The sequence below is a fragment of the Octopus bimaculoides genome, chromosome 5 (assembly GCF_001194135.2).
Source record: "Octopus bimaculoides isolate UCB-OBI-ISO-001 chromosome 5, ASM119413v2, whole genome shotgun sequence".
Classification (NCBI taxonomy): Eukaryota; Metazoa; Mollusca; class Cephalopoda; order Octopoda; family Octopodidae; genus Octopus; species Octopus bimaculoides.
Window position 1 is genome coordinate 122,581,545 of NC_068985.1, and position 13,968 is coordinate 122,595,512.

Below are 13,968 nucleotides of genomic sequence, written 5' to 3' on the forward strand. Positions count from 1 at the left end.
ATATATATATATATATATATATACAAATATATACATACATATATATACATATACATACACACATACATATACATACACACATACATATACATACACATACATATACATACATACATATACATACATACATACATATATATACATACATATATATACATACATAATATATATATATACATAAACATATATATATACACACACACACACACATATATATATATATACATATATATATATATACATACATTATATATATACATACATATACACACACACACACATATATATATATATACATACAAATATATATATGCATACATATATATACATATATATAGATATATATTCACATGTGTGTGAGTGCTAGATTTAATGTGCAACAGTAATTATTTCGGTATGCTGGTAAAAGACAAGACTTTAAAATCTCAATTGAAACTACTATCAAGATTGAATATGGGAAGAAAATTACATTTTTTTCATCTTTGCTCATTATATGAGATGGTGTAACAGTTCTATGATACATAATCAATGTCATTGGGTGTGGGCAGCATATGTATGTGTGTGTGTATTTATTAAGGTGTACAGATATTTGCGCAGCTTATGGAAAATAAAATCGTATTAGATATGTTTTGCCTTGATTTAAACATAAATGGGACATAAAAATATTTCATGGTTCTCACTAGTTTTGTCTTCTTTTAATCTTGATGTTTATATTTTTATACACTTCTTGTATCACACCCAAGCCTACACTCACCTTAGAAGTGGCAGTCGTGTATAATGCAATCCAATGAAAACACCAAAGTTCAGCTTCTATGACCAAACAAAATGCAATTTCCCCATAATCTGATTAACTTAAGCATGGTAACTAACAGTGATTTGTGAAACCTGCTTTTGAAAAGCATATCTGTAGATTGCATGAGGCTGTTTGTGCATGTATGTGTGTAAGACACAAACATGTTTTTAGTTGTGACCTCCTATGGTATGGGATGCCAATACATTGCTTTATAGCTGTGAACCTTTATTATTCAGTGAGTGTCATATATGTTATAGCTATAAATCCTAACAGTTTTGGGAAAATGATATATTTATTTTGGAGCTCTAAATACTTTCTAAAGGTAGAAAAAAGGGCATGTTGTGTGTGTATACATCATCCGTTTAATCATCATATATCATCATTTTAATGTCTTTTTTCCGAACTGGCATAGGTTTGATGGTTTGGCAGAAGCTGGTCAGCTGCCTGGGTTCCATGTTTGTTTTGGTATGGTCTCTATGGCTGGATGCACTTCCATACACCAAACACTTTACTGAGTGTACTGGGTGGTTTCACGCTGCTCCAGCATAGGTGCTTTCACATGGTACCGGTACAGGTGCTTTTTTCATGGCACCAGTACCCACAAGCCCACAAGATTAGGAATGCTCAGCTGAAGTATTTATATATATATATTATGATTGTGAATACCTACTATATGAGTGAGTTATATAGCTATTTATAGCTACCTAGAATGGTGTATCTGTTTGTAGCTATGAATCCATACTATGTGGAGAGAATGGTAGATATGTTTTGTAACTATGAACTAGTACTTCAGTACAAATGAGGCAAGCACACTAAGAACAGCTGTTGTGACAGGTGTAGACTATCCCAACAAGGGATATTAAGTAACTTCTTAAACACATTGTTAGTGAATGTCTTAAAAGTTTTCATATGTTTCCTTTTAGTAGACCAGACCTCATGTTCATGCAAAATTATTAAAAACTCTAGCTAGCTGGCTTGAGATAGTACAATATTTAGAAGCTAACAAGTGGGTGGGGAGTTGTATGTAGTTTTTCCACCTGCTAGAAACAGCAATCACCTCCCCCTAAAAATCACACCCTATTGCAGTAGTTCTCACCCTATTGTAGTAGTTCAGTACACTGAAATGCTGCAAGAACTACTCATCAAATTTGAGCTAAGTAACAACTACTGATCAAATTTGAGCCAATAGGTGAGTCTCAATATGGTTGCTTGCTTTGTTAGGAAAAGCAATCAGATCTACAAATCAGGCTACCATATTAAAAACACAGAAGGGCACAATGAATAATATCAGCTTAGATACATTGTCTGAAAGAAAAAAAAAGTGGGATGCCCATGGATGAACTGTATTTGAACAATAGGATACTTAATAATGACCAGCCAATGCTACTTTGGCATGTGATCTAAAGGGCGATTACTTTAGGTTAGTTTTTAGCTTCTTTACGTTGCAAAACTCATGACTGCCAGACTTGTGTGATCTACATGATTATTTTAATTAGCATATTGTTTATTCTTAGTTTCTTATTATTATTTGCTAAGATATAAATGAAACATGGTTCTATTATTATTATTAGAATAATAAGAATTTTGAAAAAATACATTTACAATGCTAAGTATGTACAAAAGAATTTATTGTAAAAAATGCTATGTATGTACAAAAGAATTAATTGTAAAAAATCTTAAGGGATTTTAGAAATTGATAAGTAAATAAAAAGTAACCTAAAGTAATCATCCTTTAAGTTGTAGATCACACACCAAAGTAGCACTGACCAGCCTTGAGATAACCACCAATTTGGACTTCAATAGTTATATACATGAAACATTCTCTGATGATAGAAACTAAAAAAATCCTGCCATTTCAACCAAATAAATTTTGAGGACACAGATATATGTGTGGATTCTTTTAGGATATAATCAATGAGGATAAGGAAAAATTATTCCTGTGGAGACTTTTACAATGATTAACATCTTAATGGTGTCATCAACTTCTGTAATGATTCAGAGTCTGTATTGAATAGCTGCTGGTATTGTTTAGTCCCAGGTCATTTGCTCAAGCAAAAATATGATCAATGGTCTTATTTTCAGATAATATATTCAGTACAACCATATTCAGTGAATCTGAAACCATGTGATTGCAAAGCAAATTTCTTAACCATGCAGCTATGCCTACGTCTATCAAATTTATCTCGTAAATCTTTGGTTGCCCCAAGTCTATGACAGAAAAAACTTACTCAAGGTGCTACTCAGTGGGATTGGTCTTGAAACCTCATAGTTGGGAAGTGAACTTCTTAATCGCACAACCATGTTTGCATATGCACCTGAGCACACATACACACACATATGCACATGTACCCGTGCACACACACACATCTGAAATGTCTACATTTGTGTCTTGTTCCTAACATATAAGAAGATTCTTTTAACGAGAATGTGGACACTGTAAATCATTCAGCAGTTCATTATGATAGAAAGAGTTAAAAAAAAGAAATAAAATAAAAAAGAGAGAAAAAGGAAGTAAAAATAACAACCAAACAAAGAACATAATTACCTGCCAACTACAAAATTACTGAATGTTGAAGAAGAATTTCAGTAATCATTAGCAAGATTTAATATCTTGATTTTAGCTGCAGAGAAATTACAATATCACACACGCACAAAGTAAAACAATTGCTATTACAACTGTTGTTGCAAATTATCTAATTCTTAGCTTAAGCCATATTTTAAAAATAAATGAAGGGTAATAAAAAAAATGTTATCTCATTTTTTTTGTGTGTTTTCTCCATAAATTTGAATCATGGTGGATGGAATGGAATTAGGGAACTTCATTAATATAGTTCTTGTAGGTTTATTAATCCTTCTAAGAGTCCACAAGGTGGTTGCTTAATTTCGGTTTTATGAGCTATTATCCTCATCAGCTTTCAATGTCTGCTTTTCCATGCTTGCATGGTCAGCTAGGTCATTAAAATGCACACGAGAAATCTCATTAATGCCAAATAGAATGAAAGCTTATTAGTGGTAACTTTAATCTAAATCTAGTCCCTATGTATTCTTAAAGTCTCCATTGGTTAGGGTTGACAATCTATCTGTCCTCATATCATGGTACAGGTCTAGACAAGATGTTTGTTCTTTGAAGACTCTCAATTTCTCATGCATGCAAGTCTTCTCTCTCCACCAATGTTTACCAAAGGAAAGTAAAGTTGCTACATCTTGACAACAGTGTTATCACAGGTGTTGCTGTCAGAATGCAGACTACCAGAAAAGGTACCACAAAGCCACTCATCTTATACTCTATCAAGTTATTGCCCTGGATTGGTACTTTTTTTTCAGTTCCAAAATGATGAAAGGCAAATTTGGCCTCAGTGGAATTGAACTCAGAGTTACAAAAAATACAACAAAGCATTTTATCCAATGTCTTAATAACTGTGACAATTCCAGATAAACAAATTGAGGAATATAAAAAAAATGTGACCAGAGAAACAATAAATCACCTCCTTTAGCTAATAACACAAACATGATAGTTAAAGATATTCCCCACTTGGCTATTTTAGCCATTCATCATCATCAAGTATTATCTGTTCTCATCTTAAATATCATGTATCATCATCTTGGCCTTTCTTGTTCTGTCTTAACACATTGTATTTTAGTCAGTCTAATTTTTGACATAATCCATCCACATACTTCTTGGAATCCCATTCCTCTTTTTCCATTCATTCTGTCTTGCATTAAAAATTCTCAATAAACCATGTTTTCTAATTAAGTGTCCAAAATATTTTCATTTTCTCTTTTTGATAATATCTAATAAAAAAGTCTTTTTCCTTTTTCCCATTGGTTTTCTGTTCTCTCCACGATATTCTTGAAATGCTCACATCTCAAACGTTTGTAATCTATTTGATAATATCTTTATTCCTCATATTATAAGTTGTAGTGCACCTGAGCACTGTATACAATAATTTCATTATATATTATATATAAAGTTAGTGGAAATATATAACATACGAAGGGGAAAAAAAGTTGTGATTAATCTCCAGGTAGGCTCTGACTTATAATTAAAGGCATTCCAACCAATCCTGACTATCATCATTTTTGTAATATAGTGTACTTAGAGCTATATTATCCAATGTGTTCATCCATTTTAAAGAGTGATATGAGGGAGATGTGACTTATTTCCAACAGGTTCAGTGATTGATGCGTTATAGCCAGATGAAGTAATAGGGTGCCAGCATACTGACCTCTTAAAATATTAATTCCATTAGCATGTGTGTCATGTGATGAGTCCTTTAACACTTTGTGTGATAGGGCACCACTGAAAAGTCTGTCTTCTTGTAGTGTATCTTAAAGAAAATCAACCTATTGAAAACTGTTTCTCCCCAAGATTTACCCACAATAGAATTTGAAACTTACCATTGCAAGTCAACAAACCACTTGATATTTTTATAATGCTGTAATCACTTCATGGAGTATTGGGGTATGAGTTGTTTCTACTGTGCACCACTGGTTTACAGCTGGGTGGACTTAGCCATAACACTTAACTCTGAAATTGCTATGGGCACAACACAATATAAGGTAATAAACTACTACTACCACCACTAACAAGTTGTTTGGGATTCAGGCACCGTATAACTGATCTACCAAAATATTCTTCTCACTGACCATTTGAGATCTCACTCTCACAACTAATCATTTATTGAAAACTAACAAACATGTACTCAAGAAGACCCAGTCACCCCAGCAGAAGTGTTTAGGCTGCACCCCCTGGTGAAGAGGACTGGCCTGCTGGTGCCACATAGAAAAGCATTTGTGCTGGCACCGTGTAAATGCACTCATGCCAGTGCCATATTAACAGCACCCAGCACACACTGTAAAGTGGTTGGCATTATGAAGGGCATCTAAGCCAAATCAGACTGGAAAGTGGTGCAGCTCACAAGCTTGCCCACTTTGGTCAAACCATCCAACCCATGCCAGCATGGAAAGCAGACATTAAAGGATAATGATGATAACTCAATTCCTGACCTTCTATGAAGAGCTCACACGCTCATCCCTTTTAGCAGTTTATGGAGAACTTATTCTTACAGATGACCATCTATTGAGAGCTTACCCCACCCCACATTGTTTACTGAGAGCTTGCAACCCCACCACATCTGACCATCAACTGAACAGTTTACAAGTAATTATTTGGGTGGCAGAGTACCATCAGCTATCTATGCTACATTATTTACTAAGACACATCATCTATGTTGTAATTGTCAAGTCCACCACTAAGTAGTAAATGAATAGTTGGCTGAGGCATCTTCATTCATCATCCACAGTAATAGTTGCAATGAGGTTACTGAATAATTGTTTCATTGCTATGTTGTGCTGAATTCTAGTCCTTTCACGGACCTGGCGTAGACAATGAAAAACTCCTCCCTCATTACATCACTTACAGATTAAATTTTCAGTGAAATACTGTCAATATAATGAATTATTATGTGCAACATTTAACCTGTAGTTCCCTACTTATTTATGTTTATCCTGCACTAGTTACTAGTTTGGGAGGCACTGTTCCTCCTGTGTTTAAATTCTTTATTTTATGTATTAATTCTGCAGCTGGTGATTAATAGTGTTGTTGATTACAGGTTTACAATGGGCCAATTACTGGCTCATTGCATCTCTCATAGTAAGAGCAAACAATGGAAGGTTTGTAACTTAGTGCAGAACAAATATTGTTTTAAAATTGCAGTTTTATGATCTTCTAAGTGATAAATTATGGTAAAATATATTCACTTACACATGAAAATGTGAAAATATATACAACAGGAAAGTTTCACACATATGTATGTATGATTTGTGAAGTGACTTAAGGGTCTAACATTTTGTATGAAAACACCTTAATTCTTTTACTTGTTTCAATTTTTTGAACTACTGTCATGTTGCAGCACTGCCTTGGTTATGTTTTGGCAAGAATTCACACTTAGAGTAGAGGATGCAGTCACAGTCTAACATGTTTAACATTCAAACTGTGAAAACTCTGCCATTATTAAAAGATGCTGTTATTTGTTCAAGCCAACCACACCTGGCCTTTGTGGCAAGCAAATTCTTCTCTCTCCATCAAACCACATTTATTTTAATTTCATTATTTTTACATGAATTCATTGATATATGTAATACTAAAAAAACACTAGAAGCAAGACATCTTAATAGGAATTCTTAATTATTAATTATCACACATGTAGAAAGAAAGGACAGGATGGTTGTTGTTATAGTTTTTCATTCCCAATTATTGAATTGCTGTTAATTAAAATATTGTTTAAAAATTTAAAAATCAGTTGCTAACTTATTCATAGAAGTACAAAGAAATATAATAAAATAGCACAGAAAACACAAAATATGTATATTTTTTTCATTCTTTTCATAACTGTGTTAATATTAACAAAAAAAAAATCCTTCCACTATTAATTATGTTCCCAATAGAATATAAACGCATAGTTTATATTCCTATAGAGAATTTCCAATTATGTTACTTTTAAGATATCGTCACCCACCACCACCACCACTTATAGTAATTTTATTTAAAAAAACCTCACTATGAATACAATAACCAGCAACCAATGATTAGGTCTTTACTAATACCTCCACTACCAGTGCACAGTGACTGTATGTCTACTAAAATTTCATTGCTAGCCACAGTTATTAATTCTGTATTTTATAATTCATAATCCACTGGTTATGTTTCAATGATATTACTCCATGACCACTGGTTGTATATTGAGACCACAACCACCACCATCTATCAAAAGACCACATCCACACCACTGACCATATACAAAGGGCTCATATCTCCGCTGCTACCACCATTCAACATCTACTGAAAGCTCACATCCCCACCATCACCACTGTCACTATCATTGACCCTTTACTGAAAGTTAATATCTTCACCATCACTCCCCCAACCATCTGCATCACCCAACACCTCTCAAGAGCTAATATTTTCACCATCACCCATCTACTGAGAGTCCTTTCCCACACCAACACCTCTTCCACCACTGACCACCTACCAAGAACTCACATCTGTACCACCACTCTCCATCTATCGAAGAGTTCATTCTAATTATTTTTGGAGTTTCAAAAGTACCAACATCCAACTACCATCCATATTATATCTCTCAGGTTATATTGCTTCTATAGTTTATAGATTATTTCAAAAACTCTGAGTAGAACTCATTAAAATTTCAGTTTTCCTTTGGTGGTGTTTTCTTTAATAGACACTACACTACAAAAACTAATAAACATCATTTTTCTAGTAGTAGACTGGAGAATTTAATCTAAGCTCAACATATTATAAACTACTGTTAGACCCAATTTCTCCTTTTCCTGCTGCCTTCAGTGATAACCTGCTATCTTCAGTTACTCTTCCAGTATTATCTATGTATAGTTGGACTGACCCGGGCCTTTGAAACTTAAGATTTCTCTTGTTTAAGGATACAGTGTAATCTACTGATCCTTAACCCTGCAGGTTAACATTCTAAAAAGGTACATGCTGAATCTCTCACATGCACCAATCTCCACATTGGCTATTTCTATGTTTAATTGCATGTATTTTATTCCATTAGAATAGGTATCATATCTCTGTGTCATAAGAGATAATTAAAAGTATTGGTGATGGGATGAGCATCTAGACATAAAACAATACTTCAAAAAAGTCCTAACTCATATCAGTATGGAAAAGTGGAAGTAGTGATGATGATGATGATAGGGTGCATCAACTGATTTTGAGGTGTATCCCTTGTACTTGTTTGCTTCATTTAACTGTTTCAACCCACACAAAATTGCCCCTGGTTTCATGATAGGTTCCATGATACAAACTTCCTGTTTTAAATTATCTAAATTAAAAACTTCCATCAAAATTTCATGTTAAATTAAATTTTAAACCAGCTTAATGACAGATATTTTACTAAATACTTCATTATTTTAAAAATTAATTGAAAAAAAAAATATAGTAACAAAAGGATTAAACATTATTCAACAAACTTTACTTTTCCTTGATAGAAGTTTAGCCATACTTTATGTGCTGCCAACATTAAGTATGATAGCATGAAATGAATCTGTACCATTTTCAATCTATCCAAACTGTTTCTAGTTCCACAAGATTCCCCAACTTCTGATAGTTTGTATAATTTTAGAAGTAATGGAAATATTTGATACAGACACAAAATAATAAAATTAATATTGTAGGCTCAGTGTTAATCTTTCAGTACTTGTTCTGGCTTTATAATCTCCAAGTTCAAATCCCACTAAAGCCAGCTTTGCTCTTCATCCATTTGTGATCGATAAAATAAAGTTCTAGTCCTAGCAGAAATGTTAGAGCAACAGACAAGATGTCTTGCACTGTTAGTTTTTACTGATTGTATTCTGAGTTCATGGGTGATAAACATAATTCATCATCCAGTTTAACACCCCTACCTGGGACCTTGGGTGTCTTTAGTGGAGTTCACTCTATTACAAGCATTCATGTTATATTTTTGCTTTGAGCATAACTTCCTCCATTTCTCCTACAAGTCTTGGAGACTGGTAAGAATAACGAGTAATGAGCAGGCTCTTCTTTCCATGACTATGTCAAAGAAAATTATATAATGAAATAAAATTATACATATGGAATGAAAGTATCTGGGTGGAAAGGAACGATTGTGTGATTAAGAAGCTTGCTTCACAGCCATGTTTCTTGATTCAGTTACATTGTATGGTACCATGCCTTCCCCTAAACCTATTTAATTCTTAACATCCTTTTTAAAATTTTCTAAGTCAGAAGCTCAGTCTTGTTATGATTCAGCAGAAAATACTTAAAAATGGGCTTGCTTAGTCAAATGCTTAGAGTGTATTTACTTATGGCTAAATATTCATATAAAAATGGCATTATTATTTTTTTAAATGTAAATAGTTATTTGCACTAAAAATGTTGAGCATGTTTGGATGTTAATTTATCACATAAAGATACCAAAAAAAAGAAAACCCCAAAAACTGATGCACTCAAAAATGCAGATGAAAAGACATGTTAGTAATAAACTGGATGTGATTAGTAACAGGCATAGACATACAAACATCACTCAAAACAAAAAAAACCCCAGATTTTCCCTGACCTTAATGCAGTTTTTTATCATTAAATTTACAGGTAAACTGAGTTAATTCCTTCAGAAACAACATACCCACATATGCACAAAAAAAAAAAAAAAAATCCATGTGGTTGGGATGGGAAGCAAGCTTCTTGCCACATGGGTGAAGCAGTGTTTTGAGGACTTGGGGTTAGCTCTGGCTGTGACTGACTTACAAGAAAATTGAATCAATGGTAGATTCCGTGTAGCATCTTGAACAATTTCAGGAGCAGAAGAATAGATTTGTTATAAGATTTTCTTTGGAATGCTGGCTGTTATTTAAGTGTGATGTACACACACATACAGAGTTTCAATCTTGCAATGAAGAAATGGTAGTTAGAATAAGGTAGAAAAAGAACTAGAAACAACCTTTAAACTTAATAGTTCTGGTTGTGAGGGATCTGTCACAAGCAGATAATTGCTACAAATAGACATAAGAATTAACCTTACTTGATTTGCCTCTAATCTGACTTACAGCAAAAGTGTATGGAACTTACAGCAAAAGTGTATGGTAGGTCATATGGGAAAAACTAAATACATGTGATCAGTAGAGTGAGTGCTTAGAAGGAAAAGAAAAACCAAGTGATAACAAGAATATAACTGCACCAGTTCTTTTTTACTTTAGCCTTCAATGTTGAAATCAAAAAATACTATGAATACATAAATAAAACAAATGAATTATTTAAAAACCTAAAATATTTAACAAAAAAATTGTGATTCTTACCAGATTTTCGTCGTAAGAAGCTCATTTTCCTTGTTTCTGAAAAATAAAATAAAAAAGTGAAGGAAAATCTCGTTAAAATTTCTATGTACTTTTCTGAAATGAGAGAAAAAAATTAAATAATTTTTGTTCTTTCAGGAGATGTACCAGTTAAATTGCTAGTTACATTCTCATTGTATGATGAATATGAAGAAGTCAATATGGCTTCAGACAAATTTATACAACCCACTACGAGTACATAATTTAAAACTTAACTAATACCATATAAAATTTAACTGAAGGGTGAAAGATAACAAAGAAAAAAGTCACTAAAAGAATAAAAAAAGAAGAAATAATAATGGAATAATTTTACATTTTAAACTGCATTTGTTATGGAAATCATTTTCGCTTGCAGCAATAATACTTTAACGAATATAATTCATGTAATGAATTTATTTATTAGATGAATATATTAAAGGAAAGGGTTGTTGCTGTTGTTATTGTTTAACCCCAGGTTAGCTCTGATTGTGTAGACCTATGATCGAAGTTTTTCCAGCCATGACCATCCTACATTTTTAGAAAGTTCTAGGACCTTATTATCTAATGTGTCCTTTTAATACAATAGACATGTTTTTTTTTTAACTTGCTGAGTCTAGATAAGAAATTGTGCCCATGGCCTTTACAAGTTCCATTCAAGGCTTGTCATTGAAACCACTAATGATTTGAAGGAGATTTGGCAGCCAAATATAATAACCAAATCTCCTTCAAATCACTACCCCACTGTTTTAAATGGACAGTTGATGCAAAAGGCAAGGAATCCAGGCTATATGTGTTTGCTGGCCTTTTGCCATCTCCACCCAGGTACATCCAACTCACTGGTCTCTCCTCTTATCACCATCCATATTAAGTGCATCTCACCTCCACATTCACACTAATACTACGCCTATTTCTTCCTTTTCAGAATGTTGATCCTCTAGATACAAAGTTGTTAGCTGATAAGAGAGACAATCTCTCTTAGCAGCTTGTGGCACCCGCTGGCTGGTTTATGTGACTGAAGAGGAGATAACCACTCCAAAATGCTTGCATCTCAGTTTGAGTAGAGGATGCTGTGGGTTGATTTTAGTGTATTTACACCATGTGTCTACAGGGAGAAATTTTCTCCACAACAAAACACTGTGAATGGCTTTCTTACAGGTTCAAATATGCCTCAAACATGTTTGAACTGGTAATAACCTTGTATTTATACACATCACTGCTTAGTGCTTCCATCTTGTAATTTGATCCTCTAGAATTCCTTCCTTGAACTGACCAAAAAGAATACTAACTGTACTGTTCTGTTCTCACTCATCTTTGAGAGCTTATAACAACTATGAGCACATTCACTTCCTCTAAATGATAAAAAAAAACAACAAATAAATAAAATCATTGTGCCATGCGTACCATAGAATTTAAACTATTCTGAATACCATGCAATATGTTTTCTGATGCATTTGCTTAGTCAGTTGGCGTTAACAACCAACTCTGATCAAAATAAAGAAGACTCATCCAGTGAGTTTCCATCTCGAAGTAACATGAATTGATAATAATTTCAAATGTCTGTGTATTTACAATTTGTAAATATTTACCTGAGGATAGGTAGGGTTTATATCAGTCATGGACAACCTGTGGCTCACAGGACTTTCTGAATGCCATACCTAAATGAAACAAAAATTACTTTGAAATTTTTTTTAGTTGTGTGGCTTGCCTGATGATAAAACTATATTTCTTGCAGTCCGCTTCTTGAAAAAGGTTGACCATGCCTGGTTTATATTGTATATAGGTGCAGGCATGGCTTCCCAACCTCATGGCTCTGGGTTCAGTCCCACTGTATAGTACCTTAGGAAAGTGTCTTCTCCTATAGCCACGGCTGACCAAAGCCTTGTGAATGGATTTGGTAGACGGAAACTGAAAGAAGCCTATTGTGTGTATATATATATATATATATTATTTTGTTTAAAAGAGTTCCAACACTGTCTGTTTTTTATGTTTTATTTATATTCCTGCAAAACCAATGTGGGATATAGAATATGGAATATACAATATATAATATAATATACAATGTATAATATAAAATAAAAATGGATGGTACTATGAAATAAAGTATTGAATGTCTTATTGAATATATGGAATATGTCTTATTGAATAGATGAAATATTGAGTGTTCAATACAAAGGATTAAATATATAAATATATAAAGGCGAATATGTATTTTCTATACCTTGTAGTATTTCATATTTTCTATACCTTGTGGTATTTCATCATGGCCGGTATGACAGACTTTAACATATATATATATATGCATGTGTATGTATCACCACTGCTTGATAATCAGTGTTGATGCGTTTATATCTCCGTAACTTAGTGATTCATCAAAAGAGACTGATAGAATAAGTACAAGCCTTAAAAATATAAATAATAAAAGTTCTTCAACACAGTGCCCTAGCATGGCTGCAGTCTAATAACTTAAACAAGTAAAAGATAAAAGATAAATGTTCTTCAGCTTGTTTTAACCATTATAGATAAACGCATGGTGGAGCACTGATGATGATGATGATGATGATGATGATATTGGCTGTCATTGCAGCTGCTGCTATCAGTTACTGGGAGTTTGTGGGGGTGGAGAAAGGGTCAATGTAATTGATTAACACCTAGCCCACCCCCACAAATTACTGGGCTTATGCTTAAGTTAAGACCAATTATTATTATCATTTTTCAAATATTTTTTATGGTGCAGTACTTCAATGTTGATTATATTTTAAGAACGTATTTGTGGAGAGTGAGCAAGTGATAAAAGCCAAATATGTCATCTATTTTCTGGCCACGAAGAGTAAGATTACAAATTTTTAGGATGTAATTTTGGCCAGGTTATAGATATTTGGCAATGTTTTAAATATATATATTATATGTATTTGAATTTAGTAGGTGATGAGAAATTATCTATTATAATAATGAGTGGAGTGTGTTTTAGGCCCAGAATTATTGGTAGTTGCACCTGATCACCTGCCAACCAAGATAACTGGTCACACACACACACTGCTTTGTTAAAAAATTTGAAAGTAAAGAAGAAATTTAGTATGTACCAGACATATCCAGGTTAAAAAGTTCATTTTATTGTTGCTGACAGGTTGTATTTCCATGGCAAAACAAAATGCAGAAATGGGGGTGCAACAAACATAAGGATGAATTATACGATCAGTATGAGGTTATGATACAAGGTCTTTTACACCTCAGCTATACTCATCAACAAAAACACATACATGCATATATTCATACATGCATGCATATATCATCATCATCGTTTAACGTCCGCTTTC

General features: G+C 33.3%; 1 protein-coding gene across 3 annotated transcripts in view; it reads right to left on the reverse strand.

The window, feature by feature from the left end:
* The window catches only part of LOC106880932 (cAMP-dependent protein kinase type II regulatory subunit), a 141,686-nt gene that overhangs the window by 35,515 nt on the left and 92,203 nt on the right, over positions 1 to 13,968 (reverse strand). For all 3 annotated transcript variants that reach the window (XM_014931105.2, XM_014931104.2, XM_014931107.2), the window contains exon 2: positions 10,640 to 10,675. In XM_014931105.2, the coding sequence (XP_014786591.1) occupies positions 10,640 to 10,675 (36 nt within the window). The remainder of the gene's footprint in view (positions 1 to 10,639; positions 10,676 to 13,968) is intronic.